This window comes from Pagrus pagrus (genome assembly GCF_965226575.1).
Source record: "Pagrus pagrus genome assembly, chromosome: 19".
NCBI lineage: Eukaryota > Metazoa > Chordata > Actinopteri > Spariformes > Sparidae > Pagrus > Pagrus pagrus.
Window position 1 is genome coordinate 172,501 of NC_140203.1, and position 26,644 is coordinate 199,144.

The 26,644-nt window shown below is 46.5% G+C and overlaps 4 protein-coding genes across 8 annotated transcripts in view; all 4 read right to left on the reverse strand.

The window, feature by feature from the left end:
• slc25a46 (solute carrier family 25 member 46) overlaps window positions 1–987 on the reverse strand; it is a 6,560-nt gene extending 5,573 nt beyond the window's left edge. For 2 of the 3 annotated variants that reach the window (XM_084382929.1, XM_084382928.1), the window contains exon 1: window positions 408–987. In XM_084382929.1, coding sequence (XP_084239055.1) covers window positions 408–626 — 219 coding nt within the window. In that variant the 5' untranslated portion in view covers window positions 627–987. Of the gene's footprint in view, window positions 1–399 lie in introns of all 3 variants that reach the window. The other variant, XM_084382927.1, reaches the window with a different exon arrangement.
• Window positions 988–1,083: 96 nt separating this feature from the next.
• slc31a1 (solute carrier family 31 member 1) lies at window positions 1,084–10,070 on the reverse strand. Of its 2 annotated transcripts, XM_084382936.1 has the most exons (7): window positions 9,896–10,070; window positions 7,561–7,601; window positions 5,718–5,851; window positions 5,523–5,595; window positions 5,196–5,364; window positions 4,626–4,706; window positions 1,084–2,886 (listed from the first exon to the last, which is right to left on the reverse strand). In XM_084382936.1, exons 3-7 carry the CDS (start codon window positions 5,838–5,840, stop codon window positions 2,685–2,687), a joined length of 648 nt encoding a protein of 215 aa, XP_084239062.1. In that variant the 5' UTR covers window positions 5,841–5,851; window positions 7,561–7,601; window positions 9,896–10,070; the 3' UTR covers window positions 1,084–2,684. The 2 variants fall into 2 exon arrangements, with proteins under 2 accessions (XP_084239062.1, XP_084239061.1); XM_084382935.1 differs by lacking the exon at window positions 4,626–4,706 and having other exon boundaries at window positions 9,896–10,069.
• A 5,163-nt stretch (window positions 10,071–15,233) lies between these two features.
• Window positions 15,234–18,227, reverse strand: atp6v1g1 (ATPase H+ transporting V1 subunit G1). The gene is made up of 3 exons (XM_084382940.1): window positions 18,024–18,227; window positions 16,298–16,398; window positions 15,234–15,959 (listed from the first exon to the last, which is right to left on the reverse strand). Exons 1-3 carry the CDS (start codon window positions 18,103–18,105, stop codon window positions 15,786–15,788), a joined length of 357 nt encoding a protein of 118 aa, XP_084239066.1. The 5' UTR covers window positions 18,106–18,227; the 3' UTR covers window positions 15,234–15,785.
• A 2,324-nt stretch (window positions 18,228–20,551) lies between these two features.
• Window positions 20,552–26,200, reverse strand: hsdl2 (hydroxysteroid dehydrogenase like 2). 2 transcript variants are annotated; one of them, XM_084382930.1, is made up of 11 exons: window positions 26,003–26,183; window positions 24,104–24,267; window positions 23,754–23,852; window positions 22,684–22,798; window positions 22,465–22,568; window positions 22,289–22,387; window positions 22,011–22,205; window positions 21,852–21,923; window positions 21,625–21,756; window positions 21,061–21,189; window positions 20,552–20,808 (listed from the first exon to the last, which is right to left on the reverse strand). In XM_084382930.1, the coding sequence occupies exons 1-11, from the start codon at window positions 26,017–26,019 to the stop codon at window positions 20,693–20,695; spliced, it is 1,242 nt and encodes a 413-aa protein (XP_084239056.1). In that variant the 5' UTR covers window positions 26,020–26,183; the 3' UTR covers window positions 20,552–20,692. The 2 variants fall into 2 exon arrangements, with proteins under 2 accessions (XP_084239056.1, XP_084239057.1); XM_084382931.1 differs by lacking the exons at window positions 20,552–20,808; window positions 21,061–21,189 and adding an exon at window positions 21,509–21,591 and having other exon boundaries at window positions 26,003–26,200.
• Between the last annotated feature and the right edge of the window lie 444 nt (window positions 26,201–26,644).

Here is a 26,644-nt window from a genome sequence, read left to right on the forward strand (position 1 = left end):
TCGTTAGCTAGAATGATCCATTCAAATTGTGCTAATTAGCCCTCCTAGCAAACGATTAGCCTGCTATATTCTGTCATTAGCCTGCCGGCTAACCAGGAGTTTTAAAGATTGTTGTCTGTGCTATGATTAGCCTACAAGCTAACGAGAAGTCCTTTCAGTGTTTCTTGTTGACATATTAGCATTAGCCTGCTAGCTGGTTAGCATGTTCCGCCTGACAGATTGTATGAACATTCTGGTCGGTTAGCTATGTAGCCGTTAGCTTGTTCCATTCACTTCTCATTGTAACGCTAGCCTGGGAGCTAAGCACCATGTCACCCTGACATAAACACCAACATTAAATTAATGTAGCCGTTAGCTGGTTCCATCTACTTCCCAGTGTAGCATCAGCTCCTTCCTCACCGACCTACCAGCTGGCGGTACGCCTGGCTGCGGAGCATCCCAGCCCGCTGCGGCTCCGGGACCTCCGGGCTCTCCCAGCGCCTCGTCGTACTGGGGAGTTCGGTCTCCGTGGTGCAGGTTTCGGCTCCCGGGAATGTCCGGCGGCGTGGTGACCCAGTGGTGGTGCTGCAGCTCCGCGGGACCTCCGGCGCTCCTGACCGGGTAGCTCGCTCCGTACAGCGGGTCATCGCGGCCGCGGTAGCCGAGCCCGTCGAAGCTGTCCGGCCGCCTGGAGGCCATGAGAGGGTCGGTGCCTGGACGAACTGCGGGAGGACCGTGACTGAGACCCGGCTAACGGAAGCCACAGGTCATCGAACAGAACACGTTCACGTCCCGACAAAATGACGGCAGCGCTGATTTAAAGGAGGAATGTTTGTCCTGGTTGATTTGACCCGCTGCGAAACATCTACCTGTCACCTGCAACCCGGAAGTTGTGCTCGTTTCCGACAGACTGGTGTCACAGCCCATTAGCGCCGCCACAGGTCAGCAGGAGAGGTGCAGCCGGTCTTCAGCTTCTCTGCTGACAGGTTGATGTTCGTCGATGTGAACCCAGTTGACCCAGAAGGGACTGGTTCCGCTCACTGATCGTGTTCATCATCATCATCATGTTTAACCTTCAAACAGACGAGACAACGACTTTCTTCATAAACTTCATTGTTCTTTAATGATTCCAGCATTCGTGACAATTCAAACATTTCAGACACTTTAATGTTTCCTTCACAGACAGTTCAACACGTTAACCTCAACTTCACTTCAACAACATCAACACAGACGGCACTGAGACGACTGCCGGGCTCAGAGCTCTGACGTGGGTCAGGTCTGCAGAATAAGATCCAGTAACTGGTCCGACCTGCGACCCGACTGGTGCCATAAGTAAACTCTGGCCACGTCTCAGCGAGAGATTAAAAAACAATCACAATAAATCACAACGACATCTGTGGAAATCCTCTGATCGTCTTAGTCATCGACAGTTTGACTCCATCAGCAGTTTGTTATCTTTATTTTTGGTCTTTCCTACCGAACCACAGTTTCTCCAGGTTAACGACACATTTCTTCTCACACTGAAATAAGTCAAGAGACGACAGTTTTCCAGTTGAACTCAAGTGAAACCAGCAGAGCCTCCACGCTAACAGACACGGTGACGAGCAGCACCTTGAAGTCCGACACTGGCAGCTGCTCAGCCTCGTTAAGGCAACAGGGTTAAGGCCGAGACGAACACGAGACACGGAGACGCCGGGGTTCAAAGAAAGTCCTCTTTTTAAATTTCATTCATGAAATTGATCTCATGATGTTTTCAGGAGGAAAGGAAAAATGGAAGAAATTATTTAGAAATTTCAGAAAATCGTTTCAGATTTGACTTCTTGAAACTTTAATTCAGGAGCGATTCAACAGGCGGCTCGATGTTCACTGGACAGGAGTTTTATTTTAAAAAGGTCAAAAGATTTCACTGAAAAGTTTTGTGACACGTTAAAGTTGATGCTTTAGACCAAAAACCTCTCGAGGAGAATGTCAGCAATTTAAAAAAATATTATAATAATTTGTCCGATAACTCAAGAAGTGGCTCATCGGCTGGATTCACGTCAACGACTAATTTAAAAAGAAAAACATAGAAACAGTTTCTGTTTGTAGACAAGAACAATAAAAAAAATAATATTTTTAATCATTTCATTTAAATTAAAACAAATCTAAATGAAAAGTTTTGTTAAACATCTACTCTCTAATATATTATATTCTAAATAAATGTTTAAATATGGTTTATGATTGGTGGCTCTTCTAACGATGCTAACTTAAAGAAATAAGAGTAAACGTGAGCTACTAATGCTAACATTTTGGCTAGTAGCAGCTAGCGCTAACCTTCCAGTTGTCATGGCACTAAAAAGGAAATAAGAGATAGTATCACATGATTTGGCCAATCAGGAACTTCTGAGGAGATGCGAGCTGTGATTGGCCGACTCGCCCTCCAGCAGGAGTTCAAAGAAAAAACTTAACTTGCAAAACAAAGATTTATTAATCGCTAACTACAGTTGTTAGTGTGAATGTTAACCTATAACAAGGTGTTGGTTACCACGGTTACTGAGTAACATTTGTGATTTAGTGTCTCATTATATGTGCTAACCTCACGCTAACATTCTGCCAGTTGGTAGTTCCAGATTAGCTAGCGTGCTAACATAAAGTGAAAGTGTTTGTTAGCATTTTATTGATTGTGATCAGCAAAATCCCCCCTGCGATGCTAATTCGCACGCTAGTTAATGGCAGTGCTCTGTGATGTCAACGACCACCGCCTTTCGCCAACTGAACAGGAAGTAGCCCATGCCAGCACCGGCCGCCACGGCGATGCAGAGGTAAGCATTGTAGGTCATGAAGACGAGCATCAGGAAGTAGCTGACGACCACCTGAACGATGTGCAACACCGTCTGCAGGAAGTGGGCGGGGCTAAGCATCCGCTGCCTGAAAGGACAAGAGGAGGGGTTTAGAAATACTGTTAGCTTTTTATATAATGTTGCTTTTTACATGATGTTTGTGTTAGCATTACTTTTAGCACATTTATTCATCATAAAGAATTGTAAGTAGATGTATAACACTGATAGCATTAGCAGTCTCAATAATGTTGCTTTTTAACTGTGGTTACTGTTAGCATTAGCATGATGCCCTGCTGTACATTTTAACATTAGCATTATAAATCTAAGTGCTAAGTGCTAAGGCCTGCTGAGTCAACGACCAACACGTGTCCTTTATGACTCTGTAAGGTCACTCCCACACACTGTAAGGGCACTCCCACACACAATAAGGACACCCCTACACTCTGTAAGGAAACTCCCACACTCTATAAGGACACCCCCACACTCAGTAAGAACACCTACACATTATAAGGACACTCCCACACACTGTAAGGACACTCCCAAACACTGTAAGGACACTCCCACACACGGTAAGGACACTCCTACATTCGGTAAGGACACTCCCGCACTATGTAAGGACACTCCCGCACTCTGTAAGGACACTCCCGCACTCTGTAAGGACACTCCCACACTATGTAAGGACATTCCCGCACTATGTAAGGACACTCCCACACTCAGTAAGAACACCTACACATTATAAGGACACTCCCATACACTGTAAGGGCACTCCCAAACACTGTAAGGACACTCCCACACACTGTAAGGACACTCCTACATTCGGTAAGGACACTCCCGCACTATGTAAGGACACTCCCGCACTCTGTAAGGACACTCTCGCACTCTGTAAGGACACTCTCGCACTCTGTAAGGACACTCCCACACTATGTAAGGACATTCCCGCACTATGTAAGGACACTCCCACACATAGTTTAAAGCCTGCAGCTCCTCAAGTTAGTTAGAAGTGAAGAAGCTTCTTGGCTGAGAGTTGAAACGTCTTCAACAAACTGAAACGAGTCCAGTTGCCTACGATACAGAACCTAGAGGTATCAGGACCTGGATGACTGAGAACCTTCATCAACATTAGCATTATTGCTATCAACAGAAAAACATTCAGATAGCATTTTTTGGCTGAGTTAATATAGCATTAGTAGCACTGTTAGCAGTAGGGTTCTTTTTTGTTAGTGTTAGCATTGCAGCATGTTTCCACATACGAGCTGTTAGCATGTTAATAATAAACCTTTACGCCATTGAAAACATGAAGCTCTACACCATGTTAGCATTTTATTTTTCACATTAGTAGTGTTGCCGTTAGCATCAGAGCTAATGCAGAAAGTTTAAATTCAAGACAATTAAACACACTAGGTAGTTAGTTAGCCGGCCAAACACAGCTCATATTTGTTTTTAATCACATCTGTTTTAGTTAATGTTAGCATTAGCTTCAGTGTTAGCATGATTAGTTCACCAGGCCTCCACATACAGTCAGTACACTGAGATTTACCACTGAAGTTATGATGATAATTATTCATGTTACAGAAGAAGACGGACTCGTAAAGACTTCCTGTGGGCGAGTGTTGAGACGATCCAATCAGAATCTGCTGATACTCATTAATTATTCACCATCAACTTTAATCAGTCATCTGTTTTGGTCCAGAATGGTCTGATCAGAGCATCTCAACCAAGGCTGGGAAAGAACCAGGACCAGGTTCAGGACCAAGACCAGGTCCCCAACCAGAGCCAGGACCAGATCCAGGACCAAGACCAGAACCAGAGATAGAACTGTACAGTTACCTGACAGAGAATCCTGAGTGGCGGGACTTTAATCGAACAGGAAGCTCCGCCCTCTCCGAACACTGACTGTCAATCACTGAGCTGACAGTGAACACATGACATTTACATCACATGACTGACGATAACATGACTGATGGTCACATGACTGACGGTCACATGATCGTTTGGTGTCAGCTGTGAGGTCACAGTCACTTACAGACTCTCTAAGCTGTCAATCATCACACTTCCTGTTGTTTTGTTTTTGTAGCTTAAAGCAGACGCCATCTTTGATTCGTCTGAATGTTTTAGTTTCTGCGTTTGATATATTTCTGTCTCCTGTTTGAAAACATCTGAACGTGTTTCAGAAACATCACATGAATAATAAACAGAGACTGAACATGTGTGTCATGTTTTTGATTTGTTAAAATACTAAATATAAATAATATATAATAATAAAATATAAAGATGACATCAGAGAATATAAAGTATCAGTTTTTTGGTAGTAAATGTTTTTCTGCAGCAGAATTTATCCTATTGGCTGTCAATCATTATTAATACTTCCTGTTGTTAGCATTAGCGTTAGCCACCTACCCGACAGTCTTGTGCGTCTCCATCAACACGGTCCCATCAGCCCCGGGGAGCGGCATGGAGTTGTAGCGGACGTTGACCTGACTGCGACGCAGCAGCGACTCACGACCCATCTTCAACCCCTCGTACAGGACGGCCAATAGGAAGACACCGATACACGCCCCGACCATCTCTGATTGGACGAGGAGGAGAGGGGCGGGGTTAATGTTGAGAGGGAACCAATGAATGGACACAGAAACACAAACTATAGAAACGTCAGTTAGACTCGAGTAAGAACTGCAGAGAGGAGCCGAGCGGTTCTGTGTTCAGACGAGTCCGAGACAAACGGACCTCCGGGGGTGTTGATGAGCAGGCCTGTGAACAGCAGCTCCACGTTGTTGTAGCCAAAGTAGAAGGTCATCACCTAGACAACCACAACATTAGCATGTTAGCTCGTCACTGTATGTAGCTATGTTATATTAGCACGCTAACATCACATGTAGTCTTTATTGCATCACATAGGAGCTCACTAGCCCCGCCCCTCACCATCCCTCCGTGTCCCTCGTGTCCTCCTCCGGCTCCTCCCCCTCCGTGGTCGTGTCCACTGGTGGTGGGCGGGGCCATGGTGTGATGGTGGTGGTGGGTGTGGTCCATGGCGCTGTGGTTCATGTGGTCCGTGGCTGCAAGGGAACCACACAGCGTCACTCAAAACTACACTTCCCATCATGCTTTGGGGCACGCATGACTTCCTGTTTTCAAGCCTCTATTTATTAACATTTATAGTAATAATAATTACAAACTTTATTCAATAAACACACACACAGACCTTACACACACACACACTCACACACACACAGACCTTACACACACACACACACACACACACACACACACTTACCTTACACACACACACACAGACCTTACACACAGACACAGACACACACACACACTTACCTTACACACACACAGACACACACTTACCTTACACACACACAGACCTTACACACAGACACACACACACACACACACACACACACTTACCTTACACACACACACACAGACCTTACACACAGACACACAGACACACACACACTTACCTTACACACCTCTTCAGTCAGAGTGATGCTGACTCGACCGGAGAGAGACTCAGACTGAACGCTGATGACATCACAGCGTCCGCTTAGTTCGTACTGGTGCCGTAACCATGGTTACAGCCGGACGTAACCAAGCAGACGCTCTGCTGTAATCTGATTGGCTCTCAGGCCCCGAGGCTACAGAAGGCAGAACGAGCCAATCAGAGCGTTCTGAGATGCTGTCTGCCATCAGCCAATTAGATCAGAGCAACATTAACATTAACAGGAAGGTCAGTCGTCGCCGCTGGCAACACTTCCTGTTTAGTGTTCGGACGAGTCAGCATCACTGAGTCTCACACGTAAATGTGATTAAACTTAGGGCTTCAAAGTAACTAAGTACATTTACTCCAGTACTGTCGTCAAGTACACATTCTAGGTACTTGTACCTCCTCCTACTGCAACCCTTCATCTCAGAGGACACGTTCTACTTTTTACTCCATTACATTATTCTGACAGCTTTAGTTACTAGTAACTAGTTACAACCTTGTATGTGCAGCTTCATAGACCATGATGCATTGCTGCAGGTTTTCTTTCTTCAAGAGAACATTTTATTTTGTAACAGAAGGTTTTTATCTCGTGACCTCTGGGAGGCCCCGAGCCTCATGTTGGGAAACACTGTGATAAACCCTGACACACCTGACACACCTGATACACCTGATACACCTGATACAGGGTGACCTTTCCTCCCAACAAACTGCACGTTTCTCAAGATTTCACTCTCAGACCGTTTGTTGTGATGTCACATTGTACAAACACAGTAAACAGTAAACAGTAAACAGTAAACAAAAGTCTCCGTTCAGTGAGTCGTTGAGTCGGAGACACTTGATTCTTCATTATTTGTTCCTTCTTGTAAATTCATGGACTTTGATAAGTAACTTTGTTTGTTGACCTGCAGAACTGATGACATTCACCCCGTTTACTGATGGTTAGCTACAGTTAGCATGCTAAACTGTGACGGTGCACATGGTGAACATTATACCTGCTCGACATCAGCGTGCTAGCATGTTGATGTTAGCAGTTAGCAGTTAGTTTTAGCATCACATGTTCTGGTGCTGGTTCATTTTTCAAACAGAGACGAGACGTTCACCGATCAAGTGTTGGACTGGATCGGTACTTCCTGTCGTCACTCTTACAACTGATTTGAAAACTTTATTGACAACTCAGAGCTCCAACGTGCCTTCATCTTCTGTGCTTCCTGCAGCCTGATTGGCTCATTTAAAAAAGTTAAATCAGAGACAGGAAGTAGAATCTCTTACCTGGAGAGGAGCGAGCGAGGGGTGATCGAGCACTGAAGAGACTGAGAGAGAGAGAGACAGAGACAGAGATTAACAGCCAATAAAAACTGATAACAGGATGAACTTCAGCCAATCACACACTGGCATGATTCTCAGACAGCCAGTCAGCTCAAACACTGTGTCCACCCTCAGCCAATCAGCGGTGAGGAAGCTTTCTGACAGCCAATGAGGAGCTGTGGATGGACAGTGAAGTGACGAGTCAAGTGTCGTTTAGCAGATTCTCATCACTGGATATTTAAAAAGGTCTGAGAGGAAGAGACGCAGCAGATCAATAATCTGTGATCGATCAGCAGTCAGTCAATCAGTCTGAACAAGTCTGATGATCACAGGATGATTATTAATGAGCTGAACGTCATGTGACGGATGATGTTTGTGTAAATGATTCACTTCCTGTACGTGTTGACCTTTGACCTCCAGTCCAACAGTTATAAAATACAATTCAACAGCAATCAGATTACTCTTCATCTCATCTGTGAACACAGTAAACTGATCTCAGATCAGATTTATTGATTGATTTAAAGACTTTCACCTGATCAGGTGTTTGACACCTGCAGCTGTGAATGTCTCATCAACCAATCAGAGAGGAGCATCAGGACTGACCCTGACTGTGACCTTTGACCTCAGCCAGTCACGTCTTCAGTTCCTTATCTCCGTTACTGATTCACTGAACTTCTTTACTGTTCTGGTACTGTTCAGTACACCTGTCCAAGGATCAGCACACCTGTCCAAGGATCAGCACACCTGTCCAAGGATCAGTACACCTGTCCAAGGATCAGCACCTCTCCAAGGATCAGCACACCTCTCCAAGGATCAGCACACCTCTCAAAGGATCAGCACACCTGTCCAAGGATCAGCACACCTCTCAAAGGATCAGCACACCTCTCCAAGGATCAGTACACATGTCCAAGGATCAGCACCTCTCCAAGGATCAGCACACCTGTCCAAGGATCAGTACACCTCTCCAAGGATCAGCACACCTCTCCAGTGATACCTGCTGCTGTCTACAGAGAGAAGTGAAGCGTGTCAACTTCAGTTGAAGCTGATTGTTTACAGGTAAGTCTCAGGCGACGTCATCGATCACCACCGCCAGTGGCAAAAATCACACAAAAAACGCTTTGTGAGAACGACTCTTCAGACTCTTTACATATCCAACACAAACTGATCCAGACCAGGACAGACCAGGTCCAGCTGATCCAGACCAGAACAGACCTGCTCCAACAGTCCTGCTGTGTGTCCACACATTCACTGGGTCCGATCACTGGTTTCTACAGGCTGGTCCGAACAAAGTGTCCCCATTATTGTATCGCTGCTGTGGGTCAACTCAACTGGAGTGTAAAAACAAAATGTGTCGATTAATCAATTAGTTGATGAGCAGGAAATGAATCAAAGTCATTTTTAAAGCAAACAACAGAGCGCCGGGTCAGTACCGAATGTTTTCTGTTTTATGTCCCGTCACTTTGGACATTTTTAACTTCTTCAGCAGTTTAATCAATACTGACGACAACTGTTAGCTGCAGATCTTTTGACAGCCCGACTGGATCTGCTGAGGAAGACCAGAACAGGTCCAGAACAGCTGCTAGAGGAACCGTGTGTGACATCACTGTTATGACGTCACAGTGTCTCTGCTCTTGTTGTCTCATGTGACACGTTGTCATTCAGTTTGTCTTCAGTCAGCTCCTGCTGTCACTGGTTTGACCTTACGCTGACGTCATTTGTCTTACTTTTCATCTCTGCGTGACAAAACCGCACGTTCACGCGAAGCTCAGTCTCGCCACGCAGCGCACGTGAGCTGGCCAGGCTCCATCATCAAAGGTGCCAAGTAAGGCTGCCTTGCTCGTGCACGCGGAAGACATTACCTGGGCACCTGCGCTGTCAGGGCAGGTGCCCAGGTAAAGTCTTCCGCCTATCCTGTCAATCAGCGCGCGTGGCATCCACCAATCAGTTTGTAAAAGTCCTTTCTAACCAGGTCCCCTCTGAAATCTTCTCACATTGCTCCGTACAACAGACTGACGCGACGGCGGAGATTAAAGAAAGCAGGTCATATGAGGTGAGGGTTTCTGGGAACGAGGACTCTGCAGGTGAACAAAGTACGTGCCGAATTTACAACAAGCCCCGTCCGGTTCAGAAACTGTCAGAGGTTCGAACCTCGCACCTGTATGGTCTCTGCTATGTGGAAGAATACCTTAAACTGTAGCATTTTCCTAAGGAGTTTCGTACGATAGCAGATAGTGTGCTAGTGTGTAGCAGCAGAGGTCACTGGCACAGTTTCACACACACAAACAGACCGGAAGCTCACCTGGAAGTCTTCTTCGACTTCTTCTCCTCCGTTTGGCTCCGAAACACGAAACTCACAAAGTCGCGAGAAAACAAAAGAGACGAAGAAAAGAAAGAAGACGAAGAAGAAAGTCGTCCGTCTCTTCACCGTCTGCCTCTCTGCTCCGCCACCACTTCCGTGTCCCACGTCATGACGTCTTTACGCAGGGCACAGGGGAGGAGCTGAGATGAGGCGGGTAAACCAATGGATCCCAGTTTGGACCAATTAGGAGGCGCGTCCTGCGTCGAGAGGCGGGGCTTCGTCCGAGCCACGTAAGCGGTGTTTGTAGTGAAGAGTCACGTGATCACCGCGTGAGCTCACTCAGACCGGAAGAAGAAAGTTTTTTAATTTCTTTTTCTTTTTTCTACAAAATGTAAATGTACTGTAAAACAGTAACTGAGACATGACGTCATAAAGATCATTAAACAGCTTCAGAAGACAATTATAACAGTAATGACGTCACAGTCTGATTTCACTTCATCATAACTGACTTCAGTTGAATTTCAGTTTTTTATATTTAATGTAGTTTAATGAATGAAGAATTTAGATAAAACGATAAAAAGTCACGAGGAAGAAACTCCGTCTTCAGTTTCTTAAAATGAATCAGACATCGGCGACTGTTTCAGTTTTATATGAACAGAACGTGACTCATTGTTTTCATTTAGTTATAATCGTTAATTTCCTGTTTCAGATGTCGCTGCTGTTTCTGGTTCAGCTGCACAAGGAAACAGAAACAGGACAAACACGTATGATCACATATACAGTTTATGGATGAAGCTGCAGAGCGACGACTGACGATGTTTTTAGTTTTCACCGTCCGGTTTTGTGTGGAGGCTTCAGCACCGGAGACGTCTGTGAACTGCTGCTGCAGGATCCGTCTGACCGGGTCCCTCTGCTGCCTTCAGATGGCTGCGACGTCCTGAACATCAGGAGGAGCCCCCGGCAGCTGCTGCTCTACAGACTGCAGACTCAAACTCAGCTATCTTAGTTATGTTTGGCTGTTTTCATCCTCTGGAGAATAAAGTATCTGTGTGAAATAACGTTCAACAGAAGTTCATGTGGTTCTGGTCCGGTGAGTACCTGAGAGCAGCCATCGAACAGCCCGGTGCCAGGACGCAGCGGCTCTGAAGGTTGATGTAAGGTTACACAAAGGCTCAGAATCAGAATCAGAATCAGTGTTTGCTTCAGCAGCCAAAGGACAGACTATTACAAAAAACAATAACAAAAGCCAAAAATGAACAATATATATTAAAACGGTAAGAAATAGAAAAGATAAACATATAAACATGATCGTGTACAAAATTAACAGCAGTGAATTTTTATTTACAATATAAATAATGAATAAATAATAAATATGGGTATTAAGAAAACTGACGGTGCAGAGTGCAGAGTGAGGTCTACTGGGAGCAGTGCTGACTGTAAAGTGGACCTGTGGTACCTCTCCTTCACACACTTGGACCTGCGGTACCTCTCCTTCACACTTGGACCTGTGGTACCTCTCCTTCACACTTGGACCTGCGGTACCTCTCCTCCACACTTGGACCTGCGGTACCTCTCCTCCACACTTGGACCTGCGGTACCTCTCCTCCACACTTGGACCTGTGGTACCTCTCCTCCACACTTGGACCTGTGGTACCTCTCCTTCACACTTGGACCTGTGGTACCTCTCCTTCACACACTTGGACCTGCGGTACCTCTCCTTCACACACTTGGACCTGTGGTACCTCTCCTCCACACTTGGACCTGTGGTACCTCTCCTCCACACTTGGACCTGTGGTACCTCTCCTTCACACACTTGGACCTGTGGTACCTCTCCTTCACACTTGGACCTGTGGTACCTCTCCTTCACACACTTGGACCTGCGGTACCTCTCCTTCACACACTTGGACCTGCGGTACCTCTCCTCCACACTTGGACCTGTGGTACCTCTCCTCCACACTTGGACCTGTGGTACCTCTCCTTCACACACTTGGACCTGCGGTACCTCTCCTTCACACACTTGGACCTGCGGTACCTCTCCTCCACACTTGGACCTGTGGTACCTCTCCTTCACACACTTGGACCTGTGGTACCTCTCCTCCACACTTGGACCTGTGGTACCTCTCCTCCACACTTGGACCTGTGGTACCTCTCCTCCACACTTGGACCTGTGGTACCTCTCCTCCACACTTGGACCTGTGGTACCTCTCCTTCACACACTTGGACCTGCGGTACCTCTCCTTCACACACTTGGACCTGCGGTACCTCTCCTCCACACTTGGACCTGTGGTACCTCTCCTCCACACTTGGACCTGTGGTACCTCTCCTTCACACACTTGGACCTGTGGTACCTCTCCTTCACACACTTGGACCTGTGGTACCTCTCCTTCACACTTGGACCTGTGGTACCTCTCCTCCACACTTGGACCTGTGGTACCTCTCCTTCACACTTGGACCTGTGGTACCTCTCCTTCACACACTTGGACCTGTGGTACCTCTCCTTCACACTTGGACCTGTGGTACCTCTCCTCCACACTTGGACCTGTGGTACCTCTCCTTCACACTTGGACTCCTTCACCAGCAGCGATGACAGCTTGTCCATCATCCTGCTCTCTCCCACCTGCACCGGGTCAAGAGGGCGTCCCAGGATGGAGCTGGCCTTCCTCTCCTCCTGCCTGCTGCAGAGATGCTGCTCCAGCAGACTCCTCCATGTCTCCTGGTGTCTCCTGGTGTCTCATGATGTCTCCTGATGTCTCATGATCTTTCCTGGTGTCTCCTGATGTTTCCTGGTGTCTCATGATGTCTCCTGATGTTTCCTGGTGTCTCTTGGTGTCTCCTGATGTTTCCTGATGTCTCCTGATGTTTCCTGGTGTCTCATGATGTCTCCTGGTGTCTCCTCATGTGTCCTGGTGTCTCCTGATGTTTCCTGATGTCTCCCGGTGTCTCCTGATGTTTCCTGATGTTTCCTGGTGTCTCCTGATGTTTCCTGATGTCTCCTGATGTTTCCTGGTGTCTCATGATGTCTCCTGATGTCTCTTGGTGTCTCATGATGTCTCCTGATGTCTCCTGGTGTCTCATGATGTCTCCTGGTGTCTCCTCATGTGTCCTCATGTGTCCTGGTGTCTCCTGATGTCTCCTGGTGTCTCCTGATGTTTCCTGATGTTTCCTGGTGTCTCCTGATGTTTCCTGACGTTTGCTGGTGTCTCATGATGTCTCCTGGTGTCTCCTCGTGTGTCCTCATGTGTCCTGGTGTCTCCTGATGTTTCCTGATGTCTCCTGGTGTCTCCTGATGTTTCCTGATGTTTCCTGGTGTCTCCTGATGTGTCCTGGTGTCTCCTGATGTTTCCTGATGTCTCCTGGTGTCTCCTCATGTGTCCTCATGTGTCCTGGTGTCTCCTGATGTTTCCTGATGTCTCCTGGTGTCTCCTGGTGTCTCCTGATGTTTCCTGATGTCTCCTGATGTTTCCTGATGTCTCCTGATGTTTCCTGGTGTCTCATGATGTCTCCTGATGTCTCTTGGTGTCTCCTGGTGTCTCATGATGTCTCCTGGTGTCTCCTCATGTGTCCTCATGTGTCCTGGTGTCTCCTGATGTCTCCTGATGTGTCCTGGTGTCTCCTGATGTTTCCTGATGTCTCCTGATGTCTCCTGGTGTCTCCTGATGTTTCCTGATGTTTCCTGATGTCTCCTGATGTTTCCCGGTGTCTCATGATGTCTCCTGGTGTCTCCTGATGTCTCCTGGTGTCTCCTGGTGTCTCCTGGTGTCTCCTCATGTGTCCTCATGTGTCCTGGTGTCTCCTGATGTTTCCTGATGTCTCCTGGTGTCTCATGATGTCTCCTGGTGTCTCCTCGTGTGTCCTCATGTGTCCTCATGTGTCCTGGTGTCTCCTGATGTTTCCTGATGTCTCCTGGTGTCTCCTGGTGTCTCCTGATGTTTCCTGATGTTTCCTGGTGTCTCCTCATGTGTCCTGGTGTCTCCTGATGCTTCCTGATGTCTCCTGGTGTCTCCTCATGTGTCTTCATGTGTCCTGGTGTCTCCTGATGTTTTTTGATGTCTCCTGGTGTCTCCTGATGTTTCCTGGTGTCTCCTGATGTTTCCTGATGTTTCCTGGTGTCTCATGATGTCTCCTGGTGTCTCCTCATGTGTCCTGGTGTCTCCTGATGTTTCCTGATGTCTCCTGATGTGTCCTGGTGTCTCCTGGTGTCTCCTGATGTTTCCTGATGTCTCCTGATGTCTCCTGGTGTCTCCTGGTGTCTCCTGATGTTTCCTGATGTCTCCTGATGTTTCCTGGTGTCTCATGATGTCTCCTGGTGTCTCCTCATGTGTCTTGGTGTCTCCTGATGTTTCCTGGTGTCTCCTGGTGTCTCCTCATGTGTCCTCATGTGTCCTGGTGTCTCCTGATGTTTCCTGATGTCTCCTGATGTGTCCTGGTGTCTCCTCATGTGTCCTGGTGTCTCCTGATGTTTCCTGGTGTCTCCTGGTGTCTCCTGATGTCTCCTGGTGTCTCCTGATGTGTCCTGGTGTCTCCTGGTGTCTCCTGATGTTTCCTGATGTCTCCTGGTGTCTCCTGGTGTCTCATGATGTCTCCTGGTGTCTCCTCATGTGTCCTCATGTGTCCTGGTGTCTCCTGGTGTCTCCTGATGTTTCCTGATGTCTCCTGGTGTCTCCTGATGTCTCCTGGTGTCTCCTGATGTGTCCTGATGTCTCCTGATGTCAATGAACGAGGCTCATCAACATGAACTCAGCTGATCTGAGAGCAAATATTGTACTCTTTACTCCACTACATTTACTTGATACTTTTAGTTACAAGTTACTTTACAGGTTACACATTTTTAATGACATTTATTTTGTTGGCAATCGGATAAAAAACTGATTTGAAGCAGAAGAAAAAAACATTCAGTCTTTTTGAAGGAAATACTTTTTTACGCATGTATTAGTTACTTTTATTTGTACTTTTGACACGTAAGTACATTTACCATCAGATACGTTAAGATTTATACTTGAGTACTTTTCAGTAAGTAATATTCTAACATTTACTTTTACTTGAGTATGACTGAGTACTTCTACAGCACAGCAGTAATGTGATTACACCACATAAACACAATATACTCAGGCGGTGACTGAAGCTTCTGAGTACTTTGAGTATTTTCATTTTCTGTTACTTTATTCTTCCACTCCACTACATTTGTTTGTTTACTTTAGTTACTAGTTACTTTATAGATTACATGCCACATCAGGAATCTCTTCAAGGACCTGTCCTCAAACACACAGAACTCTTTCAAGGACTCCTCAAGGTTGCCTTGGGAAGACTTTCAGCCAATCACAAAGCAGCATGACACAGCTTCAGCCAATCATCATTCAGTTTATTGTTTTCTGTTTGTCATCATCACATCACAAACATCAACAGGAAGTCACAAGGTCACACAGGAAACAACCAACAAACTGTGGAAATGCACAAGAGTTTCACAATAAAAGCCTTTTCACACACGAGTGTTCACAGACAAACAACCAATCAGCTCATCAAACCAGATTTCATTTTGTTTTAAACTGACAGCTGATTGGCTGACAGAGAACCAGTGAAGAAAGACTTTTATTTTGTTAGATTCAGGAAACAAAACTTAATTCTGATATATATAAATATTTCGTAAACATCAACACAGTAACAACATTTATTAACGTTCTCTTCTTTGTTCGGGGCAGGAAACAGGAAGTTATGAACTTTGCATCCTTCAAAATAAAAGCGTTTGGGAGAATTTGAATTTTGTTTGTTTGAGTCACAAAAACTTTAGCTGTGATCGAAGCTATGAAGCTAATGATGCTAACGTCCATGTCTCCTCTGTTTGCCCCGCCCCCTTCGAGTTAGTCCCGCCCCTGTTGTTTAGTGGCCCCGCCCCTCAACCAGCGACGCGGTAGTTGGCATGAAACTCCGGCTTGATGTCGCAGACGCGTCGCAGCAGCTCGCCCAGCACCGCCTCCCGGTTACCACGGTAACTGGCCTGGATACGACCCATTCGCTCGGCCGTGTCGCGGTCCACCTCCACCGCACTGTTGCCATGGGAACCAAGGGCCTGGGGGGGACAGGAACATTAATTAATTAGATGAATTATAAAGAATGTGACTATAACACGGACAGCAGGAAGTGTCAGTTAAAAGATCATAAAAACATTTAATTAAAATTAATCTTTAAAAAACAAACAATAAGTAAATAAAAACATTAAAATACTAAAATAACAAGAAAGAGGTGATAATATGGAAGTAAAATGAAAACGTGGAGAAAAGATGAATATTAGTGAACATTTAGAAAAACGTCCCTCAGTTATTGACGTGTTCAGACTTGATCAGGTGAAACATTCACAACATTATGAATTTAACCTGAACAACATGAAACATCAGAGCTGCGACTCACCGCCGCCTCTTTGGTCTTAAACTCTTTCTCCCTCTGCAGTCGGTACTGTTCGATCTCAGCCTGAGCCTCCTCCTTCGCCTGCTTCAGACGCCGGTTCTTACCTGCAGAGGGCGAGAGACACCCACAACACAGCAGAGAGAGAGAGAGAGGCTTTCAGACCTGGTATCAGGTGTGAATGGACACATCTGAGATCTCATCACTCAGGTGGCACGTGACCTCATCATCACCAGACTCCCTTTACAAATGTGGTGATTTTAAGAGTTGTTGAGTTAAAACAAACTCTCTAACGTAGTGAAACTCTGTCTCTGACAGACTCTGAATCATTGTCTCCTTCTTGTAAATTCAGCATTAAATGAAAACAGTAAGTTGTTTGTTTCCTTGTAAAAAGTGTCAGTTTGTGGCAGCATGGCTGTACCAGCCTGTCTGCTTCTGTGTCTAAAGTGCTAAAGTCTGACCTGCCAACATTTAGCAGCTGTTTGAACACACTGTTTACACTGATTTCACCATTTACACTCAATTTATGAAAGAAGAAACATGTTATTGATCTGAACATGTCACATTTTACAAACACACTGAACAGTAACCAGTATAGGCGACTTCTTTGTCCCCGTGGAGCAGCAGGTCACGGTTTGTTTACATGTCACAGCTGGAGATAAATGTAAACAGACCGTCAGCTGTCGACCAGGAAGTGACTGTTGTTGTCAGCGTGTTGTCATGGTGATTCTGCAGGTGACTATTATCCCTGAACTGATTGATGAAGTTATTGATTACTGCTGTCTGATCTAAACTGATCACCTGTCCTCTCTCTCTCTCTGATCCCCATTCATTCTCTATGACTCTTCATCACAAGACATGACCACCATATCCCATGATGCTCAGCGGCTGACTCACACAGGCCAACAGCAGGAAGTGGCAGTGAGTGCACACAAAATAAAAGACTTCCACACGGAGAAAAGGACAAAAGTCCCTGAAGTATCTGGTCAAAGAGAGAAATCCACCGTCCTCACTGCAGACTGACCAGTTTAAACATGACTTGAAAATGTAGTAATTATTCGATCACATTAAGTTAATGGGGTTAGTACAGTATGTTCAATGATTAACTACACGCACTACATCATGATTGAAAAACCGAACATCATTCACATTTCTTCCCGTTTTCGCCACTGAGCCCGCCGGCACCGACACACATGAAGTGATCGACTATCCGAGTTCACAGATTCAACTGGAGGACAAACTGTCTGAATCGGCGGTTTTAACTCGTGAAGCGTCTCTTGATCCCGGTTAGTGTCCACAGGAGTGATGGACTTGGAGGGACAGATGGTTGACTGAGCTGCACACACTGTTAGAAAAGCACACATTTACATGAAACCACGCGCCGTCAGGAGGAGAGTCGTGCAGCCGACGTGACAGGAGGAAGTTACTGACTCTGAAATCATCTCAGTTTCATTCTGAGCGGATACAAATTAAATGATGAGCGAAGAATCTGTAAACGGACAGATTTTCCCATTGAGTTCAGTTACAGCTCGACCGTCTCATTTCTGCTGGTTCTGTCTCCTCCCGTGTGTCCCTCCGGTTCCGTCCTGCTCCTCTCACACAGGTGTAATCACAGGTGTAATCACACCTGTGATCACAGAGGTTTTTCACGCTAACGCCGATATTTCTCCGTTTCAAGCTGCTAACGGGCTAACGGGCCGCCGCGGGCTCGCAGGCCGCCTGTCCTACTCACGTTTGCGGGCTTCGGCCACCTTCTCGGCCGCTCTCTTCTCGGCCTGCAGCAGCTGCTGGATGCCCTGAGACTGACTCGCCATGTCGGGGAGGAAAGCTGCGGGAGAGCCGGAGAAATTCACCAAAATGAAGGTCGACGGAGGATTTGTCTTCTTCCTCTGTTGACCGCAGTCAGCTGATGGCACGTCACGCTGCGGGCCTCTCACGTGACTTGTCACGAGGGGCGGGGAGTTCTTCTTCTTCTTCTTCTTCGTGTTTTTTTGGCGGCTGACAAACAACGTTTTGGTGCATTACCGCCACCTACTGGTATGGAGTGTGGATCGGGATTTCTACATTTCTGATTTCTATAAATAAATAAATAAATAAATAAATAAAAAATAACTAAATAATAATAAACAAAATTATGGGCGGGGAGTTTTTTTTAATAAACTTTATTTACACAAAAAACAAAAAGAAACTCTTGCCACGGGAACGCCATCTGTGAAGTGCTGCTCAGTGGAGCCGCCCAGAGGAACCTGAAGGGAACAACAACAACAACAACAACAACAACAACAACAACAACAACAACAACAACAACAACTGATTCTTCATTACTTCAAATATTTATCCTTATAAACTTTGCTTAAGACAAAAAAACAATAAACACACAAAAATATGAATTTCACAAAAAACAAAACAAGATGGACGGACAAACAAACAAAGAAACAGAGAGAGAAACAAACAAACAAACAAACTGCTCTTTTCAATGTTTCATCACCGACCAATCGACTCGCTCAGAGCCAGGGAGGTCGTGCAGCTGACGAATCGGTAGCAGGGGAACAGTGAGGCTCCGCCCTCTGGCGTTGTCACGACAACCTCTGAACAAAACTAGACATCAGTGGGCGTCGCAACAGAGGAATGCGGTACATCACCATGGCAACTGGCCCAACAACAGTTTTGTGTAAAAACAACAAAGTTTTACATGAAAATACTCGACAGAACTTTGTGTGAGAACTTTTGTCACTTTACAGAACTGAACTGTTTGGTACTGAGCAGCTCCATCAGACTGAGACCGGTTCCAGTCCAGTCTGACTGGAGGAACCAGTGAGACGGGTTCAGCTGTTTGGAGACTGACATGAAGATCAGAAGGTTTGAGTTGGTTAAAGAAACACTGAGTTCATGGTTCAACGGTCAGAACCGTTTTGGATCATTCTGATTAAAATGAACCAGCTTCAATACGTCATCAATCATCCTGATCAGCTGACAGGTTCTAGTGACACTCAGAGAAACAACATCACGATAACAAACATGACGACTGCAGATGTCGAGCAGAGCTCAAAGTGTCAACAGCTTACCGGGTCCATTAGTTTCAGAACTCCTGTTAGTCTCTCAGCATCAGACTGAGTCAGTAACATCGACCTGCAGCTTTACTCACCTGATGGATCCTGGACTGAACGGACCGACAGAAACACAGCAGTCACCTACAGACGGGTCACCTGCAGACGAGTCACCTGCAGACGTGTCGGGTCACCTGCAGACGAGTCACTGAGACGAGTCGCCTGCAGACGAGTCACCTGCAGACGAGTCACTGAGACGAGTCGCCTGCAGACATGTCGGGTCACCTGCAGACGAGTCACTGAGACGAGTTGCCTGCAGACGAGTCACCTGCAGACGAGTCACTGAGACGAGTCGCCTGCAGACGTGTCGGGTCACCTGCAGACGAGTCACTGAGACGAGTCGCCTGCAGACGAGTCACTGAGACGAGTCGCCTGCAGACGTGTCGGGTCACCTGCAGACGAGTCACTGAGACGAGTCGCCTGCAGACGAGTCACTGAGACGAGTCGCCTGCAGACGTGTCGGGTCACCTGCAGACGAGTCACTGAGACGAGTCGCCTGCAGACGAGTCACCTGCAGACGGGTCACTGAGACGAGTCGCCTGCAGACGGGTCACTGAGACGAGTCGCCTGCAGACGAGTCACCTGCAGACGAGTCACTGAGACGAGTCACCTGCAGACGGGTCACTGAGACGAGTCACCTGCAGACGGGTCACTGAGACGAGTCGCCTGCAGACGGGTCACTGAGACGAGTCGCCTGCAGACGAGTCACCTGCAGACGAGTCACTGAGACGAGTCACCTGCAGACGGGTCACTGAGACGAGTCGCCTGCAGACGAGTTGCTGACAGAGTTGTGTGATTGGTTCTGCTCTGCTCCTGAGCTGGATCTGATGCCACCAGGCTTCATGTCACCTGTATTCTACGAGTCTGCAGTCAGGTCTTTTGGTCTCAGCTTCGTTGGTGTCAGACCCGAGTTTGTATTTAAGGCCCAGTTCTGCAGGTCAGCGTCGGACTCGGAGCTTCACTCTGAGGTTTCCATCCGTGACTCTTTGTATCTGAGCGAACCTGCTGTGTGTATGGTGACGCTCGTCTTCACAGAAACCGGTTCAGGACTGTAGAATATTTCAGAACATCTTCAGTAAATCAAAAGGAACCAGCCGACCCGGTTCAGCCCCGTTTTAATTTACTGGTTGAAGAGAAGAAACAAACCACACAGTTTATTATCAAGGTGGATTTTATTAACATCTCATCATCCTCATCATCAGCATTTCTATTATTATTGTTATTAAGGCAACAAGTACAGCTACAGACAGGAAGTGGGCGGGGCCTGATGAGGCCGGTGGGCGGGGCTTCAGTCTCACAGTTTGGCCTTGTTCATGCGGCTCATCAGTTTCTCCAGTTTGATGGCGAGCGTCATGTCGCCTTTGATCCGCAGCTTCCCGGACATGAAGGCCAGCGTCGGCTTCAGCTTCCCTGAAACGGACACAGCTGTTACCATGGAAACAACACCACTCATAGTTTGGTGACAGTGTCGCCAGGGCAACAGGTTATCTTTTAGTGAGCTCAGTTTGTCTGCGTGATCTCGACACCCAGAACTTCTCCAGGAGCGCAAAGGTTCCCTCAGACAGTCATGTCTGTTTCCACTGCGGTCCAAGTTCGCCAAGATCCGACTCATTACTGGACCATAAAAAGTTTTATACCAGCGTTACCACGGCGACGGCTCACCTGCGAACATCTTGGTGAAGTCGTTGGAATCCAGCGTCATGACGACATCGGCTTTGACGGGTGGCTGGCCCTGACCCGCGCTGCCAGAGCCGCTCTTCAAGTCCAGAAACCACACGCCCCCGTGTTCTCCTTATATGGACACAGACACATTAATGACACGCCCCCGTGTTCTCCTTATATGGACACAGACACATTAATGACACGCCCCCGTGTTCTCCTTATATGGACACAGACACATTAATGACACGCCCCCGTGTTCTCCTTATATGGACACAGACACATTAATGACACACCCCCCCGTGTTCTCCTTATATGGACACAGACACATTAATGACACGCCCCCGTGTTCTCCTTATATGGACACAGACACATTAATGACACACGCCCCCGTGTTCTCCTTATATGGACACAGACACATTAATGACACGCCCCCCCGTGTTCTCCTTATATGGACACAGACACATTAATGACACGCCCCCGTGTTCTCCTTATATGGACACAGACACATTAATGACACGCCCCCGTGTTCTCCTTATATGGACATAATGCTCTTCCTCTTGTTACCTGATAGGTCGAACTGATAAACGCCCTGTGTTGTCTTGACGACGTCTTCGTTGATGACTGCTCTGATGACATCAAACGTGCCCTCTATTGGTCCACTGGTGGAAGATGGTGGTTTGAAGGCTGGGGTTGCCCCTGGCAACACGAAGACAGAAACAGGTCATTGTGACATTAGGTGGCACTGATGATGTGAAGCTTCATCTAAACAACAAACATGGCGTCGTATTCACCGTGTTGCTCCATCTTCTTGACCAGGGTCTCAGGTGCATCGTCCAGGAAGAAGTCTGGCAGCAGGGGGTGACCTGTCGCCCAATCAGAGACCACATAAGTACCACATGACAGTGTTTGGGAATGCTAGGTTAGTATTAGCTCAGTTAGCATGCTCTCACCCGGTTGGACCGCGTACTGATCGAAGTCTTGGACTCCTTCCTCCTTCAGGATGTCCTCATCCACCACGAAGTGACCCGTGTAGTCCTTCGGTCTGGACAGGATGGCGTAGGCGGCGTCCGCCATGATGTCGGCCGTACGACACTGTTTCCCGATGCCATCTCCGCCCAACATGTCCATCGCTGCCGTCTGGATCGCTACGGCAACAATACACAGAGCAAGGTTAGCATCACGCAGAGTTTTTGAGGAGCCTGTTAGCACGCTAACGTTAGCCACTGACCGGTTCGAGGCCAGAGGGCGTTGACCGCAATTTGACCTCTGAACTCTTCGGCCATTCCCAGGACGCACATGGACATGCCGTACTTCGCCATCGTGTACGCTGAAAAGAACCACAAGGACGTGTTTTTACAGCTCAGGTGCATGATTGGATGCTGCCTGGTCGGTTGCTATGGTTACCTGTGTGGTTCTTGAACCAGACGGGGTTGAGGTTGAGCGGCGGCGACAGGTTCAGGATGTGAGGACTGCGACTCTTCAGCAGGTGAGGGATGACCAGCTTAGACCTGAGGCACACACACACTCGTTACCTGTGTGTGTGTGTGTGTGTGTGTGTGTGTGTGCGTGTGCATGCACGCGTGTGTGTATGTGTGTGTGTGTGTGTGTGTGTGTGTGTCGTACGTCAGGTAGGTTCCTCTCAGGTTGATTCCTAACATCAGTTCGACCTTCTTCATCGGCGTCTCCAGAGTTCCCGTCAGACTGATGGCGCTCGCGTTGTTCACCAGGATGTCGATTCCTGCCAATCATAAACAAGCACTGTGATGATGTCACTGCCAGGGCAGGAAGTTCAGATTACGTCAGCTGTCAGTCGGTCAAGATCCCTCACCAGCTTCCCACCCAGTGAGACACCGAGACACTGAGACACCGAGACACTGAGACACTGAGACACCGAGACACCGAGACACTGAGACACAGAGACACTGAGACACCGAGACGTCCTTCAGGTTGAATCATGAATCAGATCTTTGCAGCTCGTCTGTTCTCAGAGTGTAAAACACTGAGTTGTTTCTCTGCTGGAGGAAAGTTCATTAATTTTCTTTTCATCTGTGGAACAAAAGTTTTTTCTCCTGAATTTTCTTTAAAAAAAAAAAAAAATGTTTTCACAGACGGAAAAATAATGACTGAACTTTTAAAGATTAACCTGCAAGACTTGTTTTCTCATAAACACACGAGAGAAATTAATTCAGACCAGACAGAAGATAAAATGTCTTCTGCCCCTCAGGGCTTCTGTAGTTTTAGGAGCACGGCAAGAAAGAAAGACTTGTTGAGAATCTGTTAAAGGTTCTGATGAGTTTCTGGATCCTGAAGTTTAAATCCAAACGACCTCCTCGTGTTTCTGATCATCTCACATTTATATCTTCAGTCACCAACAGTCAGTTCAGACCTCACCTGGTTTTCTTCTTCATGTTTCTTTTTGTGTCATTTCTCCTTTTTTAATATTAATTTCATCAATCAAATGATAAAATAATGTTCATAATATAATAATCATAATAATAGAATGTAATTTAAATCTATATTAAATATAGATTAAATAAAACAAGTCTAAAGATTAAAACTGTGATATAATAAAACAACATGAGCAACAGACTGGATCTGATCCGGTCTGATCGGATCTGATCTGATCTGATCTGATCCGATCCGATCCGATCTGATCCAGCCAGCTCAACGCAGCAGCACCAGGATTGTTTTACCTCCGAACTTGTCGACGGCTTTCTGAACAGCTTCTCCGATCTGCTGCTCATCGCGGATGTCGACCACACAGGCCAACGCTTTCCCGCCTGCCGCCTCCACTGACACAGGAAACAGGAAACAGGAAACAGTCACTGACGTGTCACGTTAGCATGTAGCGGCGACACTCTGCACACTGGGCTGATGTTCTGATTTTAAAACCTGCTCATGTTTAAAAGCTTCAGTCGTTTCCTGAAACAGCTGCTCACTCACACAGGAGGGGATTTTCCAGGGACTACTTTCAGCAGCGGATTAATCCACTCTCTGTACTGTGTCTGTTAGCATTGAGCCTATTAGCCTGTTAGCTCCTCACCCTCCTGAGCGGCTGTGTAGATGGTTCCTGGTAGTTTGGGGTGGGGCACGGCGGTCTTGGCGGCGATGATGACATTGGCTCCGTCTCTGGCAGCTTTCAGAGCGATGGCTTTACCGATCCCTCGACTCCCTCCGGTGATGAAGAGCGTGAGGCCGGCTAACTTCCTGAAACACGGAGCAATCAGTTAGCTAACATGCTAACACAGAGAAAACACACACACACTGACAGTGAAACCAGGCTAGCAGGTTCCCACTGCTCCCAGTCATTGTGCTAAGCTAGGCTAACCCCCCCCCCCCCCCCCCCCCGTGAACCTGAACTCTGATTGAAACCTGCCGGTCCTGAACATCCGGTGTGTCAGCTGGTTCGTCTGTCCCTCATGTGAACCATCATTTCTCCAGTCAGAGACGGATTTCATTCAGACAGAGACAGCAGGAGACTCATCGTCCAATAAGAACCCAGGAAGAGAGTGAGGGAGGTCGAGGGTGACGTCATGTGACGTCATGCAGCTGTTTGTGTTTGGACAACATTTAATATCTGTCAACTTTATTTTGTTAATGAAAAACAGGATTTTCCAGCCTCTAATCTGTCCTCCAGCTCTCCGTGGGACAACCTGTCCTCCAGCTCTCTGTGGGGACAACCTGTCCTCCAGCTCTCTGTGGGACAACCTGTCCTCCAGCTCTCTGTGGGGACAACCTGTCCTCCAGCTGACTGGTTTTTTAATCACAGACGGAGGAAAGTAGATAAATAATAAAAACATATTTATTTATTATTTATTTATTTATTATCATTATTTTGATAGATAAATAAAATATATAAAATAAATAAACTGTACTCTTCATTGGTTGTGTGTAACCTGAAGATGCATTTAACATCAATAAAGTTTTGGAGGCTGACTTTTCATTATAAAAGCCCTCAAACATTAGACAGCATAATATGCTTTTAATTTGAAGGTATATTTCCTGTATGATGATAAGAGTGCTGACGTCACAGCAGCTGAAGTTTGTCTTTACATTCACTTTACAACATTCAATAAAGATTAAGGTTTTATTATAGAAGTTATTATAATGTGAAGAGGGAGTGTTAGCATCAGGCTAACTGCTGCAGCTGAGGGAGGGGAGCAGGTGTCAGGTGTCACCCTGCTCTCACCAAACCCCTGTGACAAATACACAGATTTTTAAAGAGCCTTGCTCAATGGCCTCAAAACAGAGAGCGCAGACCTGAACTACGGAGCCTCTGAAACACACAGTTATTATATTAAACCCGGCTCCATCTGAACCCTGTCGGTCCAGTCTGACCCGGATTTGTTGAGTTGTTTAAGTTGGATGATTCAAAGTGAACAGAATTATGTTCTGAGCAGGAAACTCAACAAGATGATGGACCATCAGAGCTGCTGCCACCAAACTCCAGAGAAAATAAAGTAACTTTTACAGTGATCAAAACCGAGCTCGGTCCAGTTTCTGCAGTAGATAAACCGGATGTTTACTTCACCTATCCTGATCTTTATCAACCCTTCTGTCGGACCGACAATGATCCGCAGGACATTGTTCTGAACAGAAGAAGACTGGAGCTCACAGGAGCGGTTAGATAATGAGAATTGCCTGTTACCAAACTCCTTTGAAAAAACCTTCAACTTTCAACCTGCCTTGCTCAAAGGTCAAAAAGAAAGGGACCAGAACCAAACTACGTACGGTTTCTGAAACTGAATTCCTCACTACAGAGTTCGGCTTTAGTTCAGTCCCAAACTAAAGGTGCTAAATTCACTGAAATTTGAACTAATTCTTGGGTTTCTTCTGGGTTTTGAGAGGAACTCTTGGTTAAAAACAGACATTTTCAGCGGTCTTTTTGAACGGAGTTCTGGGAGAAGCGACATGTTGGCTGTGGGACGGTTGCTTCACTCACCCGGTGTTCTGCAGCATCGTTGGGTTTGTTCTGGAGGAGAAAGAGATGGAACCGTTCACACAGTCCGTGTAGAAGAATGACAGCCCGTCGTCTTCTCCACCTTTCACCCACTTCTGCTTCTTCTTCTCCTCTCGGCTCAACCGGCGGAGCACAAACAGCTCGGAGGTGCACAGCGCCACCTACTGTACAGGAAGTGACATCACAGCCCTCAGCCTGGTTCTTCGGTCTTTACAGAGGTGAACCATGTGTGGACCGGTCCAGTCCTGTCGAACCTCTCGGACTCTCATACACAGCAGTGTAATAAAACATGTTCAACATTAAGTCTCTGCTGGTTAAACACCTCCTCCTCTGATGAGGCCCCATCATACATGACTGTATTATCATTATTATAATCATTATTATAATCATTATTATTATTATTATTATCATCAAAATCATTGTTATTACTATTATCATTATCATTATCTTTAATATTTACAATATTAATGAGGTAATAATACATCATCTGTCTCCATCAGTGAATAAACCAGCTGATCTCAGAGGACAATAAGGTCCCAGGACACTGTTTGAAGCTAGAAAGGTGGCAGGGTCCGCCACATATAAACACAGTGAAACTCCTTTAAGGTCAGTTTGTTTATTCAG

Excerpts from the sequence above, each read along its gene's own strand:
- atp6v1g1 (XM_084382940.1), bottom strand. The coding sequence starts at position 18,105 with ATGGCGAGTCAGTCTCAGGGCATCCAGCAGCTGCTGCAGGCCGAGAAG. Across the intron at positions 16,399-18,023 it reads GGTGGCCGAAGCCCGCAAAC|GTAAGAACCGGCGTCTGAAG; the intron begins GTGAGTAGGACA and ends CGCCCTCTGCAG. Across the intron at positions 15,960-16,297 it reads TTAAGACCAAAGAGGCGGCG|GCCCTTGGTTCCCATGGCAA; the intron begins GTGAGTCGCAGC and ends TGTCCCCCCCAG.
- slc31a1 (XM_084382936.1), bottom strand. The coding sequence starts at position 5,840 with ATGAACCACAGCGCCATGGACCACACCCACCACCACCATCACACCATG. Across the intron at positions 5,596-5,717 it reads ACGAGGGACACGGAGGGATG|GTGATGACCTTCTACTTTGG; the intron begins GTGAGGGGCGGG and ends GTGGTTGTCTAG. Across the intron at positions 5,365-5,522 it reads GCTCATCAACACCCCCGGAG|AGATGGTCGGGGCGTGTATC; the intron begins GTCCGTTTGTCT and ends TCGTCCAATCAG.
- hsdl2 (XM_084382930.1), bottom strand. Across the intron at positions 23,853-24,103 it reads CTACACAGCCGCTCAGGAGG|TGGAGGCGGCAGGCGGGAAA; the intron begins GTGAGGAGCTAA and ends TTCCTGTGTCAG. Across the intron at positions 22,569-22,683 it reads CTGAGAGGAACCTACCTGAC|GTCTAAGCTGGTCATCCCTC; the intron begins GTACGACACACA and ends TGTGTGCCTCAG.